This window comes from Tachypleus tridentatus, chromosome 13 (assembly GCF_004210375.1).
Source record: "Tachypleus tridentatus isolate NWPU-2018 chromosome 13, ASM421037v1, whole genome shotgun sequence".
Taxonomy (NCBI): Eukaryota; Metazoa; Arthropoda; class Merostomata; order Xiphosura; family Limulidae; genus Tachypleus; species Tachypleus tridentatus.
The window spans coordinates 73,981,705-74,008,586 of record NC_134837.1 but is presented as its reverse complement, the minus strand read 5'-3'; the positions used below and the strand labels follow the sequence as shown (position 1 = coordinate 74,008,586).

Below are 26,882 nucleotides of genomic sequence, written 5' to 3'. Positions count from 1 at the left end.
TTCATAATCTGAGGGTCGCGGGTTCGCATACCGGTCGCGTCAAACATGCTCGCCCTTTCAGCCATGGGGGCGTTACTATTTTACGGTCAATCCCACTATTCGTTGGTAAAAGAGCAGCCCAAGAGTTGGCGGTGGGTGGTGATGACTAGCTGCCTTCCCTCTAGTTTTACACTGCTAAATTAGGGACGGCTAGCACAGATAGCCCTCGAGTAGCTTTGTGCGAAATTCAAATAACAAACAAACTATAATAAAAAATATTCTCCCATCCAGTGACACAGCTGTATGTCTACAGATTTTTATCGCTAGAAAGCGAGTTTGAATACCTGTAGTGGGCCGAGCACAGATAGCTCTTTATGTAGCTTTGTGCTTAACTTCAAACAATGTGTGGTAGAAACTAAATTTCATCAAATTTATGGTTGTCAGATTTTTATAAATGTAATACTGCACTAGTGACATGGTCGGAAACTGCAATTTTATATCGAACTTTTCTCATTTTTAAACTTCTAATAACAGAAATCTAAATGAAGAGAAAACAAAAACAAATACTGGTTTGATAAGTTTGATTGAAACTCCTGTAATGTGTGTGAACGTATTTTTATTTGCGAAATACAATTGCTTTAATTTTTTTCAGGTGGTTAAGCAGCGAGTTGTAGAATAGTGAAAACTTATAATTCATAACAAACGCAAGTTTCATCATAATCGCAAAAAAATTTAAACAATTTTTTTCGTATTCTTTTTGTTTTATCTTTTGCAGTAATAAAATAAACCAGTAAGAGTATGTTTTCCGAACATAGAACCAAAAACATTACGTGATTTCGTGTTGTTCAATGAAAGACGCTCAATAGAATTGTTCCTACAATATTTTTCCGGCAATCACACAGTTTGAAGTTAGACTGCATCGCTGATGTGACCCGTGATGCTTTGAAAGATGTAGAAACAAAGTACTTTTAGGTAAGATAATACAATCTGTTTCAGTCGACATAATGCTGCGTATATCACAGGGGAGAGAAATATCCTGCACGGTTGTGACATACAGAAATCACGTCAATCGAGTCCACAGCGGTCTCCCACTAATAACATTTTGTCTGCTGATGTATTAGTGAGTTTATTCTTAAAGATAACGGACTGCCAGATCCTTCTCGGCCTAAAAGTAGCATATATCGTGCCAAAGAACGCGCAGATACAAAAGTTGATAAGCTAGGGGTTTTGAGGACGATTGTTTAGGTGCTGTACGACTTATCAGAACTGACAAGTTGATTTCATATTATGTATCTTTTACTTAGAAAGTTTCTCGCATTCTCCTTCCCCCCCCCTTTATTTCATCATCCCGTTTTCTCCTTTTTTACAAATAAACATGTGCACACATACTGTTTACACACATATCTATATAGATAGATAGGTAATGTACATACAATACATATCTCTCATTATGCATATGTGTGTGCGTGGTTATACAAGTATATCAACACTTGAAAACCACTAGTATATGAAAAGCTTAGACCTGCCATCTGTCGGTTTGTGATTTGTGTATTTAAGATTTCACTTTGAGACTGTTGTGTTGAGGGAACGACATTAAGAGTGGGGGTAGTGGGGGTGAGTGTGTAGGGTAAAATTAAGATGGAGAGGTACGAGGGGAAAGTAGATATTGAACTAAATAAATACAGTTATTACGGTGGGCTTGTCCCGCCTTTTGTCCTCTCCCTAGTGGTCAAATTAACGTAATAATTTAATGTGGTATGTAACCACTGTGACTAGCTGCTCTGCACGCTGTTCTAGTTGTCTACATAAAAGACCCCGAAGGCCTTTATTCTTTATTAGCTGGGGCGAACGTAATTTTGTGGAGTAGATTGAAACTGCTTGCTGTAAATATGTGACCCTGAACATTCAACCAACCAATTCAAAATATATTTATAATATGCACGTGACGTCAGTGATGTGGCGAAGTAGTATTACCGAGTTGGTGGCAATGTACTGATTGAATCTTTATTTCGATTACCTCTCGTGATTTTTTCTTCATAATATCGAATATTTACCCTCTATCGAAAACAAATCGAAACTAGAAGTTTTTTATTTTTATTTGTACAATCTTAATAAGAATATATTTGTAACTCAGTAAGTGTAGGTTTTATACATGAACTATAGATTTTAAGTTTTGTTTCCGCTGACGACCGTTAAATTTAATATAAACCGAAAAAATACAGATTGAATCTTGCATTAAGGTTCCTTTACTGTATATTACACTTGTTCCCCACCAATATGGGCTCGGCATGGCCAGTTGGTTAGGGGCAAAGTTTTGAAAAGTTTTGTTTCCGCTGACGACCGTTAAATTTAATATAAACCGAAAAAATACAGATTGAATCTTGCATTAAGGTTCCTTTACTGTATATTACACTTGCAAGCTGTTCCCCACCAATATGGGCTCGGCATGGCCAGTTGGTTAGGGGGCACTTAACTCGCTAATCTGAGGGTCGCGGGTTAGAATTCCCGTCCCAAGAATAATACTTCGCCTTTCAGCCGTGGGGGCATTATAATGTTCGGTGGATCCCACTATTTATTGGTAAAAGAACATTTCAAGAGTTGGTGGTGGTTACTAGCTGCCTTCCCTCAAGTCTTTCACTGCTTAATTAGGAACGGCTAGAGCATATAGCCCTCGTGCAGTTTTGCTCGAAATTCAAACCAAATCCTACCATTTTCTCTAATAACATTATGCACTTTTTAGCTATGTTATTTCTGTTATTTGTATTGGTTACCCTACTCATCATTATATTATCTGTACTCATTCTCTATGCTAGTGGTTTCCTAATCGGACTACAGAGTATCCTGAGAGTTTTAGGTGAAGGCACGGTGCTACTACACACACCTGGTACCATCATCTGTTGTTGTTCCAAAACTCCAACATTCATGGACCTGCATCAGACTGACCATTCTCCAAGATGTTAATTATTATTGTTTGAATAAAATATTAAAGAGCTCTGACAGTGAAGTTCTGTGGTTTTTCTTTGTGGCTGAAAATCAGCATATCAAAATCATTTTCCAGCTTCACATCTGACTCTCTTCATGTTAGCGTTTCATTACATATATTAGCGTAAAAGTTTGAATACATTTGGAAAACATAAAACGTATGCGCGTGACTAAAATGCATTTTACCCATATGTTTGGTATTTATATTTTAGTTTTTACGTCAAACAGAACTATCGTTAGTTGTTAATTCTGTTACTTTAAGGACTAAAGTGTAAGAAGACGTGCAGTTGATTCCTGAAGAAGCTCAGAAATCCTTGTTTGTTTGTTTGTTTTTGAAGTTCGCGCAAAGCTACGCGAGGGCTATCTGCGCTAGCCGTCCCTAAGTTAACAGTGTAAGACTAGAGGGAAGGCAGCTAGTTATCACCACCCACCGCCAAGTCTTGGGCTACTTTTTTACCAACGAATAGTGGGATTGACCGTCACATTATAACGCCCCCATGGCTGAAAGAGCGAGCATATTTGGTGTGACGGGGATTTCAATCCGCGACCCTCGGATTACGATGTCTTAACCATCTGGCCATGCCGGGCCTTAGATATATTTAAGATATAATGTGATTATTCAGAAAGAGACCAAATTATACATTTTGTAGTTTGAAAACAAGCCCCAAATTTTTAACTCCATCTCCTTCAGTTTTCACAGTGGAAAAAAACAAAACACGAAAGTTCCAAAAATTCCTAGGACTGTCGTCAAACTTTGGCTCTGCCATCTATACAGAATCATGTGCAGTGATATTTATGTGATTACGTGGAATGTTCCCATAAGTCAGAAGTTTTTTGAAATAGTGCAAGAGTTACTCTTCTATTGGTAGTTGAAAGTAGTGACGAGTAAAAGAGACAAAAGTAACCGAAGTTTGTTTTACACATCTAGCTAATCACCGACTTTGTTAAAATAGATGATCCTGGTCCATGCTGATGTCTTCATGAATTAATGTAACGTTGAACGCCTATTGCTTTCTACTACTCCTTCTAACTGTAATCTATTTCTGTCTTAGAGGAATTCATTTTGCTTGGAAATTGATCTCAGATTTTTTTTCATGTCGTATAAGTTCATGAGATTTCACCATAATTTCATAATCAGTTTCTTTGTTTTCGCTATCAAGACTCTTACCAGTCCACACATGAGGACTGAACAACACAAAAACCTATTATATAATGATGCAGTATAATCACTCATCTTAACAAGGACCGAAGCACACATAAACCTATTTTATACTGATGCATTATAATTATTCATCTGAACAAGGGCCGAACCACACATAGACCTATTTTATACTGGTGCAGTATAATCATTCATCTTAACAAGGACCGAACCACACATAAACCTATTTTATACTGATGCAGTATAATCATTCATCCTAACAAGGACCGAACCACACATAAAACTATTTTAATACTGATGCATTATAATTATTCATCTGAACAAGGGCCGAACCACACATAGACCTATTTTATACTGGTGCAGTATAATCATTCATCTTAACAAGGACCGAACCACACATAAACCTATTTTATACTGATGCAGTATAATCATTCATCCTGACAAGGACCGAACCACACATAAACCTATTTTATACTGATGCAGTATAATCATTCATCTTAATAAGGACCGAACCACACATAAAACTATTTTAATACTGATGCATTATAATTATTTATCTGAACAAGGACTGAACCACACATAAACCTATTTTATACTGGTGCAGTGTAGTGGTTCATCTTGATAAGGACCGAACCACACATAAATCTACTTTTATTAAAATAAAAAGGCCCGGCATGGCCAAGCCTGTTAAGGCATGCGACTCGTAATCAGAGAGTCATGGGTTCGCATCCCCGTTGCGCCAAACATGCTCGCCCTTTGAGCCGTGGGGGTGTTATAATGTAACAGTCAATCCCACTATTCGTTGGTAAAAGAGTAGCCCAAGAGTTGGCGGTGGGTGGTGATGACTAGCTGCCTTCCCTCTAGTCTTACACTGCTAAATTAGGGACGGCTGGCGCAGATAGCCCTCGTGTAGCTTTGCGCGAAATTCAAAGAACAAAACAAACAAACAAACAAAACATTAAAATAAAGGAGAGAACAACTTTTCGACCTTCTTAGGTCATCTTCAGGTTAACAAAGGGAGTTCGCAACTGACCGTTGCCGGGCACGTGTCTAAGGAACGAGAGAATAAACGGTTACGGGATTGTAGGGGGCGTTACAATATATGTTAGATTATTAATTAGTGTAGTTATAAAGATGTTCCTTGGTATTGGTTTAATATTAGCTTGAGTTTTTGTATAACAAGAGTTTCTTTGATTTTGCGTTTGTTTATATTTGTTTCCTACTTAGCATCTGAGTGTTTTCTATGGCTATGTTGTATTTATTTGACTTGCAGTGTTTAAAAATGTGTGAAGGTGTTTTTTGTGTTCTCGTTTTAGTTTCCATTTTCTCCTTTTTTCTTCAATATAGAAGTCGTGGCGGTTGTTCCATTGTATTTTACAAATTATATTGGTATTGTGTTTGTCAGTATAGTTTTTAGATAGTATGGACATTAATTTTGTACCTGGTTTTTGAATAAATTCAATATTTACTGGGATGTCGTATTTTGTTATAAGCTTTTTCCAAATGTTGGTTATTTTGTCACTGGTATGGGGAATATATGGTATGCAGCAATGCAAAGTTTTGTAGTTTGTTGTTTTTTGAGATTTATTGTTGTTTGTTTGTTGTTGGTCTAGGTTTGTATGTGTATACTTTTTTCCACGGTCGTTTGAGTAAATTTGTTCATGTTGATGAAGTGTTGTTTTATTTTGTTGATTTCACCGTTAATTGTATCAGGTGAACATAGTTTTGTGGCTGTGTTCATTTGGTTTCTAAATATGTTGAGTTTTTGTTTTGTTTCGTGTACTGAGTCCCAGGGAATGTATAGGTCAGTATGGGTTATTTTTCTGTGGATTTTTGTTTTGAATTGTGTGTCGGTTCTTATGACCTTGAGGTTAAGAAATGCTATTTGGTTAGTTTGTTTGTTTTTTCGTGTTCACAGCTGAACTTAATGTTTGTGTGTATGGAGTTAACGTAGTTAAAAAAAATGAAGTGTGTGTTCTGTAAATGTAAATCCAGCAACTGTATCATCAACATTTCTGTACCAGTATAGTGGCCCAGCATGGCCAGATGGTCGCGGGTTCGAATCCCTGTCACACCAAACATGCTCGCCCTTTCAGCCGTGGGGGCGTTATAATGTGACGGTCAGTCCCACTATTCGTTGGTAAAAGAGTAGCCTAAGAGTTGGCGGTGGGTGGTGATGACTAGCTGCCTTCCCTCTAGTCTTACACTGCTAAATTAGGGACGGCTAGCACAGATAGCCCTCGAGTAGCTTTGTGCGAAATTCAAAACAAACAAATAAAGCCAGTATGGTGGTGGGGATAAGGCTGAATTAAACGTTTGAAATTCAATGTGTATCATGAAGTATGTTGTGCTAGAACTGGTTCCCCATACTTAAGTCATTTATTTGTAGGTAGTTTCGGTCATTGAACATTAAGTTAGTTTTGGTGGTAGTGAATTCTATAAGGGTTGCTAATTTGTTGTTGGGGGATGTGTATTAGAACATTATATCCAAGATTCCAATCCATTAATACACAAAACAAAAACTCAACATATTAAGAAACCAAATAAACACAGCCACAAAACTATGTTCACCCGGTAAAATTAATTAATAAAAGTGTTACTACTCATACCAGCCGTCTTGTGATACATTTTTACTTCAAGCGGGTTTCTCGTCATCACAAATAAACATGCTTTATGCGATGCGATACAGTTATTTAGATAACATTCCTATTAAATTAGTGGGAGAATCCTATAAACATACAAATAATATGGTTTCTAAAATTTTGACCAGATAATGACTATGTCTAAGTAAAAACAGTTACGTTTTGACCAGACAATGGCTATGTCGAAGTAAAAGCAGTTAAGTTTGTACCAGACAATGGCTACGTCAAAGTAAAAACAGGTTTTGACTAGACAATGACTATCTCTGAGTAAAAACAGTTAAATTTTGTATTCGATTTTAAAACCATATTTTCATATAAATTCTGTTTGTAAGCAAATTAGTATCTCCACATTATTGTATTCTTGCGTAAGTTAAATTGTTACTATATATATTAGACTAGTTATTTGTGAACTTGAGTTTACCTTTTGTTAAAGGTCCATTTATGAACTGTGTGTAATTTAAGGTTTTGGTTTGTTTGTTTTTTGAGTGTTTTTTCATATAGCAAAGCCACAAAGGGCTATCTGCTCAGCCCACCGAAGGGAATCGAACCCCTGATTTTAGCGTTGTAAATCCGGAGATTGTTTTTTTTTGGGGAATTTCGCGCAAAGCTACACGAGAGCTATCTGCGTTAGCCGTCCTGAGTTTAACAATGTAAGATAGAGAGAAGGCAGCTAGTCATCACCACCCACCGCCAACTCTTGGGCTACTCTTTTACCAACGAATAGTGGGATTGACTGTCACATTATAACGCCCCGACGGATGAAAGGGTGAGCATGTTTGGTGCGACGGGGATTTGAACCCAGGTTACGAGTCGAACAGCTTAACCCACCTGGCCATGCTGGGCCTAAGGTTTTGGTTTCTTCTACTTTCGTGTTTACTGAAGTATGTAGTTTACTTTTATCTAAAGTTCGACATTGTTGTCGAATTTTCCAGTTTTTATGTGTATGATTTGAAATCCTAAATTTTATATGTGGAATAAAATTAGTGCTTATGTACTTATCCTTCTTACTGTTAAGATACCTAACACATCTTATACTTTAACATGATTTAGCTGTTTCCGTTATACTTTAACATTATTCAGCTGTTTCCGTTATACTTTAACATGATTCAGCTGTTACCATTATACGTTAACATGATTCAGTTGTTTCTTTTATACTTTAACATGATTCAGCTGTTTTCGTTATACTTTAACATGATTCAGTTGTTTCCATTATACTTTAACATGATTCAGCTGATTCCATTATACTTTAACATGATTCAGTTGTTTTCGTTATACTTTAAATGATTCAGTTGTTTCTGTTATACTTTAATATGATTCAGCTGTTTCCATTATACTTTAACATGATTCAGCTGTTTCCATTATACTTTAACATGATTCAGTTGTTTTCGTTATACTTTAATATGATTCAGTTGTTTCTGTTATACTTTAACGCGATTCAGCTGTTTCCATTATACTTTAACATGATTCATTTGTTTCCGTTATACTTTAACGTGATTCAGCTGTTTATCTTGCTTATTTTAAGAGATGTATCTGCAATGACTGAGTAGTGATAAAAATTTGTTTGTAGTCAAGTACATAGCTGCACAATGCTGTCCACCACAGGTATCGAAACGCGATTTCTAGCGTTCTAAGTCCGCTGCATTACTGGAAGATACGGAAGAAAAAACCCTCGTGACTTGTTTTTAGTTAACTTATAATAAGTTGCTGAATCTAAAAGCGACTAGAAAACAATTAGAAATGTGAACTAAACTAGTTACCTGTGTCAGTAATGAAAGTGTTAAATAACTCATTGACGTGTAAATTCAACTAATTTGTGTATCTCCACCTGTAGGCACTTAAAAGAAGTTTGTTATAATAAAAACAAATTGTGTAAAAGTGTTAAATGATTATTCATTGTGTCTTTCACTAATGAGTTTTGAATCTTTGATATAATATCCGATTTTTGAAAACTAAAGTGAGATGAAATATGCATACGTACATTGTATGCATGACAGAACAGATACCAAGAAAACTTGTTTGTTTGTTTTTATAGTTAACTGAATTTTTAACTTTGAAAAAAGTTAACTTGTGAAAGCACTTTGCGGTATTCAGAAATTAAAAAGGACGATAAACACACCACTCACACTAACACTGTTTATTACAGATATTGGCGTAGTCTTATATCTTAACTTATATATGGCGTATCATACGTTTTGATGGTGCGCTAAAGTTTCACACATTTCATATTTTGATAAATCAAAATAATTACATGTCAAATACAATCAAACAACTTAAAATGTGCGTGTATACTCATATTAAACTGAGTGTAAAACTACAACTACTAAATTCCAACTTGTAACATACAAGAGGATTAAATTTGTTCAATAAAACACGCCATCTTTTGGGACAAAATAAATGTAAGTTTGATATAAAAACTTGTTCAGTTACCACGTGGTGTTTTAATTTTATAGTGTGCGTTATAGAATTGTATTACAGAAAAATTAAAACGTGCTAATCAAATAACTACCAGTTGACTTCCTCAAGATCAAAAATAGAATAATAATAATACTATAAATAAGATTAATTAAATTACAGATAGCAGACGTTATTTGTTCTTAAACAGAACAGGTTGTAATCATGAGAACGGAAATATTTATACGATATTTTAAGTATTACGTGAACTTTCAGGATTCTATTCTTCACGTTTTCACTGTGTTAATTTACTGTCGATAGCCGGTCTATTAGTTCACCCCTATAAGTAAATTAAGGAAAGTGGATGACTCGTAATACGATATCCTTCTTTTTTTTATTTGAAAACACGTTCCACTATTTGATATTTTAATTCCATAGAATATCAACTGCTAAAAATGATCGCCTGGTCTTAACGACGAGAAGCCGTTACTGCGGAGTTTGTGTGCATTATTGATTGAACACTTGGCCATGGAAACACATTATTCTAATAGAATAATAAATTGACAAACAGCTTATAATTGTGATTATAAAATGTCTTTTGTCAACTTACGGTTCAACATCGATTAAATGTAAAAAAAATTGAACAAATGCAAATTTCGGCTCAAATCAAAGATGTTGTTAACATATATGATTCATTTGAAATTTCTAAGAATCTACGAGCAAGTTGAACGAAATTTGATAGTTTTTCTTACATAATTATTTTCACATAAAATACCAAACAAAACAAAGAACTAACACTAACGTTTGGTACTTCTTTAATAGAAAAGCAAAATTATTAAAATATTTGTTAGTTTTATTATTATTTGAACCTCTACTGCTAACATGATTTAGAAAACACCTTACAGTTTCAGAATTTAGGAGTCGTTTCGGCACCAATATACTAGACCACCATTTTGTGCTTTTATATTACATGAAGTTAGCGGTTAAGTTATTCGTAAAACTTTAGTTGTTCAAGCAAATGAAACATACATATAGAATCATATATATAAATCCTAACAGAGTCTCGGCAGTAGAAGTAAATAAAAATGTTTGAAGGCTGCATAAAAATACAATACATTAATTGATGGTTTAATTACACCAGGTGACGCTCCGAAAATATATTGTTTGAAAATTTGTTGTTACTTTATATTTTTGTTTTGACGCAAGGTCGTACAAAGGATTTCCCGTTCACTGTCCATCAAGTGGAATCAAGTCCCGGATTTTTACATTGTAGTTTGAAGGACATTTCCAAAATTACTTGAGCAAATCATGAAATAAAGAAAAACAACTAAGTTGAATTAACTAACTAAAAATACGAAATTTCAAACGAATGATGTGGAGTGAATCAACAACAAATTAAACTCTCGAACATTTTTTCATGGAAATGCTCTTTAGTTTACTAACTAGTTTGTTATTTTCGTCTCTAGTAATGGGTTAACGGCCTAAAACATAGTTAATAGCAAGGGAACTTTCCTTGAGAAACAATGCATTATAATCGTAATATGTATTAAATATTATGTATACTTAACTATGTCCATTACTAGGTTTATACATATATATGTTTAGTCCTGATGTATATAGATAGTTTGAAAATGGTAATAGCTGATTTTAGAAACATATTTTCCTTATGGTAAGATTTATATCTTATGAAGTCATTAAACTAGTAACCGAAAACATAAATTTCATTCAGTTTTTGAAATTAACAAATACATGAAACATTTTTTTTCAAAATGAAAACAAAAAATTGAGAAAATTAATAAAGACTTGTTTAGAATTTTATTAATTATATTTTATATATATATACCTTTATTTCCTTGTTCCGAAGTTGACAGTTAATTTTTAGGTTTATGCAAACAAAAAACCGAAAAAGAAACACATGCTTCGAATAAACTTGTCTTTTACATACATAATCGTATATGAGAATACAAAAGTGACAAAATACCTAAATATTTACTATTGCTCCTTCTCCCGTTATTTATATTTTATATTACATTGTTTTCTTTAAAATTGTTGCCCACGATCGAGTGTGCAGAAAAGTATAGTAAAGAATGAAGATGTGGAAAGTTTGAATTTAAATTAATGCATATCATGTGATTCATTATTTGATTTTTCTTCAGTGAAACTAATGGCGACCGGTTTCATTCATTCATAAAGTACAGTGACGAGCAGTTATGTATTTAGAGAATATCTATACAAATTAAATGATAGTCCTTAGGTCTAAATGTTTGAAAAGGAATATTAAAGTCATAATTATGAACATAAAAACAACCAGTTCTTCAAAATTTAATACACTCTTTCTACTATCAGATTGCTTTGAAACTATTACTTTGTATTATGTTTGTGCCTTCCGTAAAAAAAATCAAATATATTTAAAAATTAAATCATGAACAAAGTATACCACCGATAAATAACAGTTTATATTTCTGTATGATCCTTCATCAAAACAATTTTCACGTCTCCGGGAGTAATGAAATGAAAATATTTTACACTTTCTTCTTTTGAAATTATTGTAGATATCTGTAGACACCACTTTATGACTACAGTATGACATTTAATCAAAATGAAAAATGTAGGTGGACACCTTTAAGTTCCTTAATCCAAAATTGCTAAGACTGACTTCAATATCTGAAATAATTTCCTCTTCGTAACAGTAGTTTGTTTTTTTTCATCATTCGTATGGATAATAAATCCAGTATTATGGCGAGTAGGTATAATCATCTAATTTCATCATGGGTGCTAACAATATCTTCCTTTGAATGGAGCGTTGTATTTTGTCTTATTAAAATAAAAATATATTAGTATACTAATTTTAATTAAAACCTATGATAATATACAGTTGCAATAACGTTATGTTATTGGTGGTTGTTTTGCGCAAGCTACACAATGATTTATTTGCAATCTATCTACTGTGGAGAACCGAGCCCTGGATTTTATTGCTGTAAATAACGGAGACTTACTCCTTACCCACAGAGTGACAATAGTCAAATAAAACAAAAATGTTGAAACCGCTGCTACAGTATAACATACAGTATTGTTAAATTCAAGTTGGAGGGCACGAATACTTTTACTCGGACAAAATTAACTATTTTTTTCTTTTGAAAACGTATAAATTTATTACTTCTATTATCAGACCATTCATAATTTTAATTTTTTTTAAAAAATTGAGTACATTTTACAGTAAATAATTATACCTATACACTGATGGTAAAATAGAATACTTTATACCCTGGAGACTTTCTTTCGTCATTAAACCAAATTTATTAAGATAAAAATTTGCCAATCTTTTATTATATATCTTCTTAAAAAGTTATAAATAATAACAAAATTATTCTTATTGCATTTTTAAATTAAGTGTTTGCCAAAACAACTGAAAAGAAAAAATAGCAAAACAACCAGTCTGCCAGCGAAAGCGCATTTTCCTCACTCAATATTCACCTTGAACAATGTGTTTTGGAATTAACTGTGAATAAAATTTCAATCATTTTTTTTTCGATATAGAATCTTCAAATGCAGTAAAATCTATTGTCTTGGTGAAATATTTAGAAAATAAACATGTAATATAATAATAATTTATTATTAAATCAGCGTCTTTACTATGAGACTGCCTAACATGTACACAAATACCACTTTAAAACACGTTATAATAAAACTGTTTGTTTTGTCGCCACCTAACGTCAAATTTATAATTACAAAGTTCTCTTGATTATAATTTCGTTCATCTTTTAATTTGTCATTTTGTATATAATTCACAATATTTAGCGGATCAGTTATTTTGTTCAAATAATTAAATGCATGCATAATAAATTATGATTTTTAAATAAATTTAAGTAACTTAAGTCACACAGTTATTACACTACACAAGTCTAATTAATTATTTTCCAAAGCATTTTTGTATGTTAGATAACTCCTGGTAACTGCTCTATATAACTATTATTACTCGGTGTGACAAAAAAAGGATTAACAAGATTAACATTGACGGTGGTGGCGCTACTGGAGTTTGAATTAATTATGTTCGACCCGTTACTAGCGGCTGTTAGGTGAAGATTTTCGTGCAATTTTCTCATGTGTTTCTTCAGATCGAAATTTCGGCAAAAGCCCTTGCCACAGACCTTACAAGTGTAAGGTTTCTTGTCATTATGTGTGTGCATGTGAAAAGTAAGGTTGTAGACCTGATGAAATGCCTTGTTACACACGGAACACTTGTAAGCCTTTTCGCCACTGTGCGTTAGCTTGTGATTTTTATAGTTACCCTTCTGATGAAACCCTTTGCCACAGAACTCGCAGACATATGGTTTATAACCAGCATGGATCCTAATGTGCGTGTTAAGAGTGGAGCTCCGATTGAAGGATTTTCCACAAGTGTGACACTTATGCGGTTTCTCGTCTGTATGAATAATTTTGTGGCGGCACAAAGTGCTAGCTTGACGGAACCCTTTCCCACAAACCTTACACACGAAAGGTCGCACTCCTGTGTGTACAGGCATATGACGAGTCAGGTTATAGTGGGCATTAAAAATTTTTCCACATTCTGTGCACGTGAATGTTTTCTGCTTGTTTGTACTTCTTCTGCCTCGTAAGGTTCCCGTCATCTGAACACCACTAGTATTAGGAGTCGATATAGTACTTTCTGAATTTCTTGGACCATTAATAGAAGAAACAATCGGTACGATATCATTGGAACTAGTAAGAAACGTTGACTGTTGTTGTTTCAGCAGGTCTCGCTTTTCTTGGTTTTGTGAAGGACAAGCAACTATGCTACTACCTGTAGGTGGGATCATAGGTTGTGGTCGTATAATTTTAAAAAACGCGTCGTCCTGTGCTAAATGTGGGTAACTTGGTTGAGACGAATTTCTCCACAGAGATAACGCTCGTTCATGTTCAGGCCTAAGACCATAATTGCGCATGTTCATAATGTGTGCAACTGACTGTTGAGGGTAGAGAGAGTATAGGACCCCGTAATGTCGGAGTAAGTCTTGAGCTCTCATTTGAGGAAACCGAGGATTCGTATCAATAGCAGGAGGCGACAGATAAGGGACATCTCTTAACCCAATGGAAGCTGCAACTTTTTTAAAAGTACTTTCATAGGTTGAGTCCGTTGTGAAGCCTGAATATGATTCTCGCACGTCTTGATTATATCGCACATCAGTAAGTCGTGGTCCAAAAGGACTCATAAGAAACGAGTAAGGAGCTAAGTTACTTGTTCCAGTAGGATATCCAGCACTTATCAGAGGACTTACGGGGTTACACGTAGAACTATGAGAAATCACTGGGTTATTAAAGCGTTTCTTGAAATCCTCAAACACAGTTTCAAATGATACGTTAGGCTTAACAGGTTTACATTTTTCAGGTTCCGATTCCATGATTTTTGCGATTGAAAAGGCCAAATTTTGTTTTTTTGGCGCATCCGGCTCCATTGTGGACTCCCCCGACGAATGCTTTCTTACTTCATGACCACCCTCTTGAGAGACTGACCTCCCATCTGTAGGTGAACTGGAGTTATTACACAGAGAAGTAGCCATGGTAAAAATAATACCAACTATTACAGGTTTCAGGAAAATGTATGTTGAAACGTTGTGGCAGTAATAATTCAAATTATTCCTTTATTATTATTATTATTATCGGTATATTTGTTCAGTCTTGAGGTTGATGAGCCTTGAAACAATCACTTAAAGACCTGAAAGAAAAAACAACAACACATTTATAGTTCGTTTTTCATATATAATTCATCAATAATCTGGTATTTGTGTTATAACTGTTTAAGCGAAAAATAACATTCGTAAATTCTCAGGAAATAACTTGTTAATTTTCACAATCATTTTAATTAGAAACCAGTTAGAATTGTGTTCTTTTTCCTGGGTTTTCAACAGTTTCAACATTATGATTTTCCTAGAAAGTTATAGAAGAAGTAGGCGTGGATAAATTAATATGCAAAACAGTTTACAAAAATAAAACATTTTAAATATAAATAGGAAAACGTTTGGTTCAGAAAACTTTCGGGGGGGGGCTTCCTTCATACGTTCTCGGGGGGTACGAAAGAACTAAATAAATAAGAATTGTTTGTCCAAAAATAAAATCAGGTAAAGAATGAAATAAGAAAAATTGAAAATGTTAAAATATAGCAAAACTAGAATAAAAGAAGAGAAACCTATCAAGTTGAGGTATAAAAAAACAAGGATAGACGAAGTCTTTTGTGAAGCGTAAAGCTATACAATGCTGTATATGGGCTGTGACCATTACTGGTATCGAACTCGGAATATTTGTATTTTAAAACCCTTACTTACCGCTAAGCCATCGGAGTCAAACAAAAACAGATTTTCAAAGTTAAAATTCGAAAGACTAGAATAAATGAAATTTCAACTACATATTTATAACCTGATTCTAATTATACTTAATATACTGCTCAGCTGAGTCGTCACTAGTTATCAGAGGTATTTAAAGCTTAGATACCAAGATGTTATTAAAGACAGTAATAAAAACATAACTGTAATATAATATATTACAGGTGCGATAGATTCGGACCATTGTGAAATGCGCCCAGGTTACTGACCTGTGAGCCAGAGCCTAGTATTGCCCTTGCAGTTCAGTATGGAACCACATTTACAAAGATTGATGGACAAGTTGAATCTTCGCTGATCAATAACAAACTGTTATGGTTAAATACTCATCAATTACAAATAAAGCATTCGTTTTGTAGGTCATTTAGCTAAATACTTGCTTCAGTTACAAGTGTCTTCTCACTTGCACGTAAATGATGCCCAAAGTATAGACGTCACCATTGCTTTTGACTTGTTGAAAAACATGAAAGGAACAGACACAAACCTTACACTATGCTTATTCTAATATAATCGTCCTCTTGCGGCAGCTATAAGATATATATGTTATCGGTGTATTACCCTGCTTGGTGTCTTTATACATATCTGACACGAACGACAAAGGGCCGTAATAGCCAGGTGGTGGTTAGAGCGCTCAACTCGTAATCTGAGGATCACAGGTTCGGATCCCAGACACACCAAAGATGCTTGCCCTTTCAGCCGTGGCGGCGTTATAATGTAACGGTCGATCCTTCTATCCGCTGGTAAAAGAGTAGCCCAAGAGTTGGCGGTAGGTTGTGATGACCAGCTGCCTTCCCACTAGTCTTACACTGCTAAATTAGGAACGGCTAACGCAGACAGTCCTCGTGTAACTTTGCGTGAAATTCAAAACAAACAAACAATAAAGAAAGTTAGTTGATTATTTTCTCAGTAGTAGTTTTTGCTGAGCACAGATAGCCCAGTGTGTATCTTTGTGCTCAATTACAAACAAACTCACGTTAATAAGTGAAGTCATATTTGTGAATTTTTTAAGGTTTTTTATGCTCTTCAAATATACAATAGAAATTAAATTAAGCCAATCGAGATTTCTAGAGCAGGAAGTAGTCTGATGGTGTAGAGAGCAGTGCTGTGACTTATAAAACTGATGGTAAATGTAAATTTCCACTATTCGGTGAAGAGCAGGTCTAGAATCGGCGGCGAATGCTGTTGACTAGCTGCTTTCCCTCCAGTCTGTAAGTTCAAAGTTAACGATGCTCTTCTTTGTTTTGCTACTTTTACTCTCCCCACCACCGCGGTATGTCTGCGGATTTACAACGCTAAACTCAGGGGTTCGAGTCCCCTCGGTGGGCTCAGCAGATAGCCTGATGCGGCTTTGCTTTAAGAAAACACACACACTCTTCCCACCACAGGTATCGAAATCCAGTTTCTAACGGTGTGAGTCCTCAGACATACCCTACTGCCACTGGAGGGGGAACCTTCAGGGCTTATAATGATAAAAAGTCAGGATTCAATACTAATTGTGGGTACAGATAGTCCATTGTGTGGCTTTGTGTTTAGCAAAAAAGTAATAATTTCTCGCAATTAGCAGATGAATGAGAAAGTTTACTGTATATATTTATAAATGTATGGTTAACAGGAAAATAAAGAAATATTCTATGTAAATGACACAGAACAACAAGTACCTAAATTGAAAGGAGTTTGACGGCTTTAGTGACTAAAATATTAAGTGAAAAACAGAGTATACAACGTAGTAAACAGAAAATAATCAAAATGTTATATTAATTCAAGTAGAAGCAATATGGTTTGTCTCTATTTTATTCAGATATACCATGTGTTTTCTACATTCTTATTTTGATATAAAAGTTTTCGAACTGAGTGTAATAATATAGATATCAGCAATATGTTTGTATGATATTTAGAGGTTACGAATGAGAATGACTAATCACATTAGTAACGCTAGTCGCTATAGATAAATCTCTTTTTTTTTTTAAGTTCACGCAAAACTACTCGAGGGCTATCTGTGCTAGCCGTCCCTAATTTAGGGGTGTAAAACTAGAGGGAAGGTAGCTAGTCATCACCACCCACCGCCAACTCTTGGACTACTCTTTTACCAACGAATAGTGAGATTGACCGTCACATTATAATGCCCACACCGCTGAAAGGGTGAGCATGTTTGGTGCGACGGGGATTTGAACCCGCGATCCTCGGATTACGACTCGAACGCCCTTAACCACCTGTCCATGCCGGGCTATCATAGGTAAATCTAATAATAAGAAACGTTAGGTTTACAAATCACCACATAAGATATCAAGTGAGCTGGTAGACAGGAAAACAATAAAGCTAGTTGATAAATTTTCGGTGCAATTGAGGAAACCTGCTAGTGAGTGCAATGAGAGGTAACCTGCTAGTGTCCAGAAAGCAAATACGTACATTTTGTTTTATTTACGAGTTTAATAACGATTGTTTTTATTTTCTATAACGTATCTTGTCCAGTCTATTTATATTTTAACTTAATCAGTTTACTTTCTCTTGATATTACTTTGTGATCTTCCTCAAGGCTGATAACAATACTTCTAGCAGAAAATATTTGACTTCAGACTACAACACCGGTGTACAATACTAGTTATAAAAGAATAAAGTTCTTTCAAGCACGACAGTGTTGATCTTTTAAAGTAATATATTGAGATGAGACCTGATTCATTTGTTTTGAAATTTCGCGCAAAACTACTCGAGGGCTACCTGCGCTATCCTTCTCTAATTTTGAAGTGTAAGGCTAGAGGAAAAGCAGCACCACCCATCGCCAACAGATAGGACTACTCTTTTATTAATGAATAGTGGGATTAACTAGAACGTTATAACGCCCCCACGGATGAAAGAGTGAAGATGTTTGGTGACGGGGATTCAAACCTGCAACCCTCAGATTATGAACTGAGCGCTCTAACCATCTAACCATGCCGGACTTTACTCTTATTTGTATCTGTTAAATCGTTAAACTTACGCCGGCATGGCCAAATGATTATGGCGCTCGACTCCTTATCTGAGGGTGACGAGTTCGAATCCCCGTCACACCAAAATCTGCTCGCCCTTTCAACCGTGGGTGTGTTATAATGTTACGGTCAATCCACCTATACGTTGGTAAAAGAGTAGTCTAAGAGTTGGCGGTGGGTGGTGATGACTAGCTTCCTTCCCTCTAGTCTTACACTGCTAAATTAGGGACGGCTAGCGTAGATAGCCCCCGTGTAGTTTTGCGCGAAGTTCAAAAAACAAACAATCGTTACACATTATGTATGTGTTAACGATTTAGTTTTACGTATTATACATTCTATATAGGTTTGTAATGATCTGCTTCCGCTCGTGGTTTTCCCGAACTACTTCCGGTATGGGTTTTTTTTCACAACCTCAATTATACTATATTACCTTTAATACATTCAGTACCTACACCGTCACCTTTCACTCTAACAATGTAAGAAGTAAACAAACTTATGAGTATGTCCAGTTTGTAAGAAAACTTTCAACACGGGATTGAAGGCAGTCGAAGATACTAAGCGCAAGCGGGTTAAGCTCAGCCCCTGACGGGTAAATCTCCCTAATCGTTTAACAATCGGAATTAGTCAGATTAAGTGTATAGATCGCGAGATTGGCGGTGTTTAGGACTCATTGTGGTGAGCAGTATTTCGAACTGAAGATTACATGTGAAACATGGTCGTTCTTTAAGTCGTCGGTGAGTACGGTTTTATTTTGTTTAGTTCTGGACCTCTTCTACACAAAATATCGTACAAGAAGGAAATTTTGTAGAATTTTTCAAACAATCGAACCTTAGATACCAGCGAGTTCTCAGTTTTGTTTTTAAATCTACTGTTTGGTGTTATAAAACCGACGAAGACAAGACGGGCTACGACGGGAAAAGTTTGTTTTGAATTTCACACAAAGCTACACAGGGTTATGTCCTTAATTTAGCAGTGTAAGGCTAGAGGAAAGAGAGCTAGTCATCAACACCCACCACCAACTCTTGGGCTACTCTTTTACCAACGAATAGTGGGATTGACCGTAACATTATAAAACCCTCACGGTTGAAAGGGCGAGCATGTTAGATGCGACGGGGATTTGAACCTGCGACTCTCAGATTACGAGTCGAGAGCCCTAACCACCTGGCCATGCAGGGCCTTTGACAAGAGTTTCGTTTTTCAACTCTTCTGTACAAATATCTTAGTTTGTACTTGAAAGCTAGTTAATTTATTTAACCTTCTGATAAATAAAGCATATTCTAATATAGATTTACTTTTAATTGTATACTGTTCTCCACTTTATTTTTTTCGCTTAAAATTTTGTCATCTCTAAAATTAGTGTCTGATGGGAATATTTTTTTACAATATTTCGTTATGTATTTACATTTACAAAAACAACTTTTGCTACAGCCTGTGTTAATGTGCATGCCCATAATATTACCTCTCTGCTCTGTACAATCATTTTTAAATCCACCCTAATATATTCTCTGCAAATGACACATGATAATCATACTCTATAATAGTGAGTGCTTTCCCATCTTTCATACCAATTTCTGAAACAGAACACACAGTTCCAGTTACTCATAGCCAATTTCCCAATATGAGAACCATGTTCGGATGTTTTTGTTGTTTTTTTATTCTAATTTGCCAATTCGAATATTCTTTGGGAGTTGTTCGAGCGAATACTCTTGAACTTTGCGTTAATACTCCTTCGCAGCTAGGTGGCGTGGCAAGCTGTTCTTTTGTGTTAAAATTATCGGTCTCTAAAAAGGCACGGGAAGTCTCCAGCAGCACCAGATTTGTCCTCACAAAACGAAATTCCCAATGAAACTCGGTTTAAGCGCATTTTACACGACTGAACAGTAGCAACAACCGGTTGTTCCCGAAGATGTCGGGTAGCCGAAGAAAGGCGCCATAGCCTTGAACCCAGACGCCCTACCGCCACTTTTTGTCCTTTGCTAGAGGCACACCTGCGAAAAGGAAGTAGCTCTCTAGCAATGTGCACACAGTAAAGCAGCTGCGGCCATGGTAAGCCCATCCATGCAATGTGGAACTGAAAGCTCTAACAAAACCCGAATAAATGGTTTAAATTGTCTATAAGCAATGCGTTCTTGTTAAAACTGCGGCGTTACCTCCTTTTATATGTTTTTTTATTCTTCTTTCTTTTATAGGAGACACCATCAAAGTGGTTCATTGAGGACCTGAGATAACGGACAGGAGATGGAAATGACTATGAAAATCACAAGAACAGCACGTGCAGACTGTTCGTTTTCATCTGTTTCATACAGTGAGAAGATCGATGAATTCACCAGTTATCTACCGTTATACAAATCAGTGCTTGTCATAAATAGAGATTAACATTTCATGATAAATAGTGAAGTTTTCTCCCAGCAGATTTAACAGACTTTTTGCGTTTATTTTATTTTTCTGTCCTTTGCAATAAAGGTTAAATGATTAATTGCTTTAGCGATATTCAAAATCACGCAACAAGCACCAGTATCAATACAAAAATAATATCCTGCACAGTAAGTAACAAAATGATGTTTTAGATTCATTAAATCGCCATCTTGTTGTTCTTCCACTATCAAATTTCATGGATTCACAAAGTCTCGTTTCTAAAACTTTCTCTACGTAAACTTTATCGTTTGCATGATAGTTAAATTATCAGATCTGAACACGAAAAAAAACCAACAATGCAGAAGACATCCCTGCAGACATAGAAAACTTTAATAATCAGATTAGTAGAGTTAGAGGAAAATTAGTAATTTGTTAAAAACGAGGTTTCGTTTTGGTGGATAATTCATTATTCAGGTAAAGTTTCATGAAACGTGTATAAAAACATTAATGCTGAAAAAAGTAATGCAAGAACAGTGCTTTTGCTACGAAATAAAAGCTCGCTAACTTATAAACTGAAATTTAAAACTTTCATATGTCGAATATTTCCCTTATTCATAATATATCGTTTCGATTCGAGACAAATACCTTCAAAGATGTCACAAATGAAATTATCCTTTAGTACATTACCATCTCTTCAGAAAAACACCTTAGAGGTGCAGGTAAGAGGAAAATTCTAAGAAACCACAAACATTCAACTCATACTTGACTTTAAACACGGCGAAACTCGAGGAATGCGTCTTCTTAAAGCTGATGTCAGTAATTGGTATTCCTTATCTCGTGATAACTTATCATATGGATCGTTCAAACGCCATAGTCCCGAGTAATCTGATACCACAAATATCTCATTTAGTGATAACAAAACATTCATCTTCCATTGTTCATGTCCTAATCCACCAAGTAGGTCATAGAATATAGAACATTGCATTGTTTTTAAGGACAAGAAGTAAGTGACATCATTACCAAATTCTTAAGTTATGGTGCCAAATCAAAGTTAACTTCTAAAGATGCCATTGGACGAAAGGAACTCAAGCAGGGAAATGGTCTTATAAATGAAGTTTCTGATGAGGGAAGTGGGTTTATTGTTATAACCTTTAAAATCTCTCCACAGTATAACACCTGTATATGTTCGCTTTCTGAAGAACTAGAAGCTCAGAATACCGCTGAAACCTGTTGTATCAGCTTTAGTTCTCTTACTGAAGGTTGGGTGTTCAGAGCGGGTTCGCATTTCGTAGACGAACATGCAAACCTTTACAGACGTAGAGACGTTATAATACTACGTACAATCCCAGATACACATTAGTAAAGAGTATCTCAAGAGTTAGTGGTGATTGGCTTCTTTCTCTCCAGGCTGTCACTTCAAAGATAAGGACAACCAGCGCAGCTTTGCTCAAAAATTAATAACAAACGAACAATATTACAGAAAATACACAGAGATTATTGCAAAAAAAATCTCTATTCTCTATTACAGTTATTTTTTATTCTAATCTAACTGATGTCTATGATTTCTTCAGTAAAGATAACCTTTCTAATAACAAACTTCCCAACGATATCTTTTTTAGCTTTGGTGTAACTTCGCTATACTCATCTTTTCGTATTCAAGAAAGAACTGACACGGTCATGACCTTTTTTTAGGTCAACATTAAACTAAACTTGTCCTGCGTGAAGGTTTTCTAACTAGTGTATACTGACCCCATGAACGTGTTATATATACATATATATTTGGCCCGGCATAGCCAGGTGAGCTAAGGCGTTCGACTCGTAATCTGAGGGTTGCGGGTTCGAATTCCCATCGTATCAAATATGCTCGTCCTTTCAGCCGTGAGGGCGTTTTAATGTTACGGTCAATCCCACTATTTGTTGGTAAAAGAGTAGCCCAAGAGTTGGCGATGGGTGGTGATGACTAGCTGTCTTCCCTCTAGTCTTACACTACTAAATTGGGGACGGCCAACGCAGATAGCCCACTAGTAGCTTTGCGCGAAATTCAAAAAACGAAATAAACACATATATTTTCAGGCCTTGGGACTAATTTTATCATCAACTACAACGATTAGCTGTGGGTAATAGCGTAGCATTCATTGGAAACAAAGGCTCTCTATAGTTGGTAAGGTTGTGATTAACAACTTAGTTTTTTTTATATTTACGGTATTTACGACATTTGGAAGATGGGTTAAATACTCAAGTTCGTTTCCATCCTCTTCTAAACCACGTTCATGAGAACATGAAGTTTACATTTGAACATACTTTACCTGGAGAATTCTTGCATTTTAGACGTAGCTACGAAACTAATGCACAGTAAGCAAACTCTACAAGAGACCTTCTAAAACATTCATTTTCTCTTACATTATATCTCCCATCCTTCCTGAGCCTTAAGTAGGATAAGATTTTCAGTCAGTTAATAATACCTTCCTGTAGTTGGAACAACTATCAGTTTGATTATTGCAAGAAGTGTTCTAGATATTTCAAAACCGAATGACTGCCTGAAAGATCGCTGAAGGTTCTGTTCAGTAAGTACATTAGACAAAATGGCTGCCTAAAAAATCCCTAAAGGTCCTGTTCAGTAAGTATGTTAAACAAAATGGCTACCCAGAAAGATTGCTAAAGGTCCTGTTCAATAAATATGTTAAATAGAATAGCTGCCCAGAAAGATCGCTAAAAGTTCTGTTCAGTATGTTAAACAGAATGGCTGCCCAGAAAGATCGCTAAAGGTCCTGTTCCGTAAGTACATTAAACAGAATGGCTGCCTGAAAAATCGCTAAAAGTCCTGTTCAGTAAGTATGTTAAGCAGAATGGCTACCCAGAAAGATCGCTAAAGGTCCTGTTCAGTAAGTATGTTAAACAGAATGGCTGCTCAGAAAGATCGCTTAAGGTCCTGTTCAGTTAGTACTTTAACCTAAAGATGCTATTGAGGAATATAAAGTGACTTTTCAGTTAATGTTTATTGGATTATTTTTAGGAATGCTGTTAGGAAATTTAGTTTACCTAAACAGGTAATTGAAATAGTAAGGCTATCCCTTAACATTAAATCACATTTAGTCGAACCTCACGACTGCTAAAAATGAATTGTTTTCCATATAAAAACTGTCTTCAACGGAAATACATAACGAAAGATTTATTTCACAGTATTTTTTGTAATATTTCCATATAAAGATATAATAGGGGAACTGAGAGACTAGACTAGATAATAGTGTAGGGTTTGTTTGTTTGTTTTGAATTTCACGCAAAGCTACTCGAGGGCTATCTGCGCTAGCTGTCCCTAATTTAGCAGTGTAAGACTAGAGGAGAGGCAGCTAGTCATCACTACCTAATCCAACTTTTGGACTACTCTTTTACCAACGAATAGTGGGATTGACCGTCACATTAAAACGCCTCCACACGTGCTTGCCCTTTCAGGCGTGGATTCGAACCCGCAATCTCAGATTGCGAGCCGAGCGCCCTAAGCACCTGCCATTCCAGGCTACCATTGTAGGTAACAATGCATTTGATTAATGAACATGGCTTACGTAAGCCTGCTAAACTTCTACTATTAATATCAGGGAATCTCTGCTTACGAAGTGTGGAATGTTGTCAGTTAACATGGATAAAATATGGCTGCTTTAAACTGTTTATTTCACTTTGTTTGTAATGTTACACGGCGAGTGTGCGAACTGGAATTTGTGTTTTTTAATACTATGCATATACGTTGATATATACATGTAATAGTGAACCTGTGTATATGGATACTTCTTGGTATATTTATATATTTTAACTATGTATGTATTTCTGTGCTTGTAGATAAATATGTGTATAAAGTAAGCATGTATACGTTTATATCTACATTGCTATGCTGTTTATTATTACTATTATTAAAATAAACTGTTTGTACAGACATACTTAACGCAGTGGTGAGTTTCCTCTCAATTAGCATCGGCACTTTAAGCCGTCGTAGTAACAAATGTAACAGAAGGACATAAGCTATATATACGTTCATTTACAGACTAATTATATAAAGAACACACAATAAACAAAACATTTTAACAGACTATCTCAAATGATAAGAACATGAATTTTGCGTGTCATAGCGGCCATTGTAACGTATGTATCTAGAATTCTCAATACAATAATAGGGTTATGATTACATAGATAATTTGCAAGGGCCTTTAAACATAATAAATAGTATATTTTGCCATTTAAATTTGCATGAGTAAACTATAATACGCCAACTTTCAGTAATATTGGCTTAAAGTTTCTACATGCAGTGCAGTACGTGATAACAATATCATGCGTATAAAATTTTGCTGTAAGCTTTGATAAAAATATATCAGTCAGTAGACCGATTACACCTTCATAACATGAAACGATTCTTTTAACATTTTCTTATAACTCGACTAGTTTCTAACACTTTATAAGCCAAGGAAGAGATACATATATTTGTGTGGGCATGAATGAAATAGGGTTAGGACTACAAATATGTTTTTTTGCAGAGTAACAAGTTGGAGATTTTTAAACTTTATATTCAAAATGTCTTATCCATACTGTTTAAAGATGGATAGTAAGAGTACACGTAGGGAAAAAGACTATAAACCAAACAATATTCTACGATAGTGTATCTATGATAGGTAATAATAGTAAATATAACGAAGTTTCAACCTAACAGTATTCTACTTTAGTGTACCAATGGTAGATAATAATAGTAAATATGACGAAGTTTCAACCTAACAGTATTCTACTTTAGTGTACCAATGGTAGATAATAATAGTAAATATGACGAAGTTTCAACCTAACAGTATTCTACTTTAGTGTACCAATGGTAGATAATAATAGTAAATATGACGAAGTTTCAACCTAACAGTATTCTACTTTAGTGTACCAATGGTAGATAATAATAGTAAATATGACGAAGTTTCAACCTAACGGTATTCTACTTTAGTGTACCAATGGTAGATAATAATAGTAAGTATGACGAAGTTTCAACCTAACACTATTCTACGTCAGTGTACCAGTAATAGGTAATATCAGTAAATATGACGAAGTTGCAGTTTTGTTTTTGTTTTGTTTTTTAAATTTCGCACAAAGCTACTCGAGGGCTATCTGTGCTAGCCGTCCCTAATTTAGCAGTGTAAGACTAGAGGGAAGGCAGCTAGTCACCACCACCCACCGCCGACTCTTGGGCTACTCTTTAACCAACGAATAGTGGGATTGACCGTCACATTATAACGCCCCCACGGCTGAAAGGGCGAGCATGTTTGACGCGATGGGGATGGAACCCACGACCCTCAGATTACGAGTCGCACGCCTTAACATGCTTGGCCATGCCGGGCCCCGAAGTTTCAGCCTAACAAAAGTCTACTTTGGTGTACCAATGGTAGATAATAATAGTAAATATAATGAAGTTTCAAACTAACAATATTCTACAATAGTATACCAGTAATAGGTAATAATAGCAAATACACCGAAATTTGAACCTACAATATTCTGCGGTAATAGTTAATAATAGTACTGACAGAGAGTTCTGTGTTCTGTTTTCAATTTTTGATTATGGGTAATAATAGTACACATAATATAGTTTGATCCTGTATTCTATTGTAGTGTTTTTTTATCCTATTAATGATTTATGGGTAGTGTATATGAACATTATTCTGTATTTTAAACTAAAATCATAGGTTAAACAAACATACGGATTCTCTAGACTTTCCTCAGATTGCTGTTTCTCCGAAGTTTTACGAACAAACATGAACTTGCCCTCCATTGGCATAACAGCATGTGTGCGGACTCACACCGCTACAAACCGGGTTTCGATACCTGTGGTGGACACAGCCCAGATAATCCATTGAGTAGCTTTGTGCTTAATTTTAAAAAGACGAACTTGAACTTTTCATAGTACCCACTTAGGTTAATTTGATGGCGGAGGAATACTTTACTTACTTCGTTCTAGGATTTATCGTGAGTTATAATGTTTTATAAAATATTTATCGTGTTATGGCAAGCAAAAACAGCTCCC

General features: G+C 35.4%; 2 protein-coding genes across 3 annotated transcripts in view; one reads left to right on the top strand and one right to left on the bottom strand.

Moving 5' to 3' along the window:
• Window positions 1–22,662, top strand: part of LOC143235987 (uncharacterized) — a 67,539-nt gene extending 44,877 nt beyond the window's left edge. Inside the window, exon 5 of one of the 2 annotated variants that reach the window (XR_013019416.1) lies at window positions 20,680–22,662. The gene's annotated coding sequence lies outside the window, so the exon portion shown is untranslated. Of the gene's footprint in view, window positions 1–2,792; window positions 2,950–20,679 lie in introns of those variants that run through there. The other variant, XR_013019415.1, reaches the window with a different exon arrangement.
• Window positions 9,529–26,882, bottom strand: part of LOC143235986 (uncharacterized) — a 29,717-nt gene continuing 12,363 nt past the window's right edge. The window contains exon 2 of the mRNA XM_076474138.1: window positions 9,529–14,866. Within this exon, the coding sequence (XP_076330253.1) occupies window positions 13,089–14,711 (1,623 nt within the window). The 5' untranslated portion in view covers window positions 14,712–14,866 and the 3' untranslated portion in view covers window positions 9,529–13,088. The remainder of the gene's footprint in view (window positions 14,867–26,882) is intronic.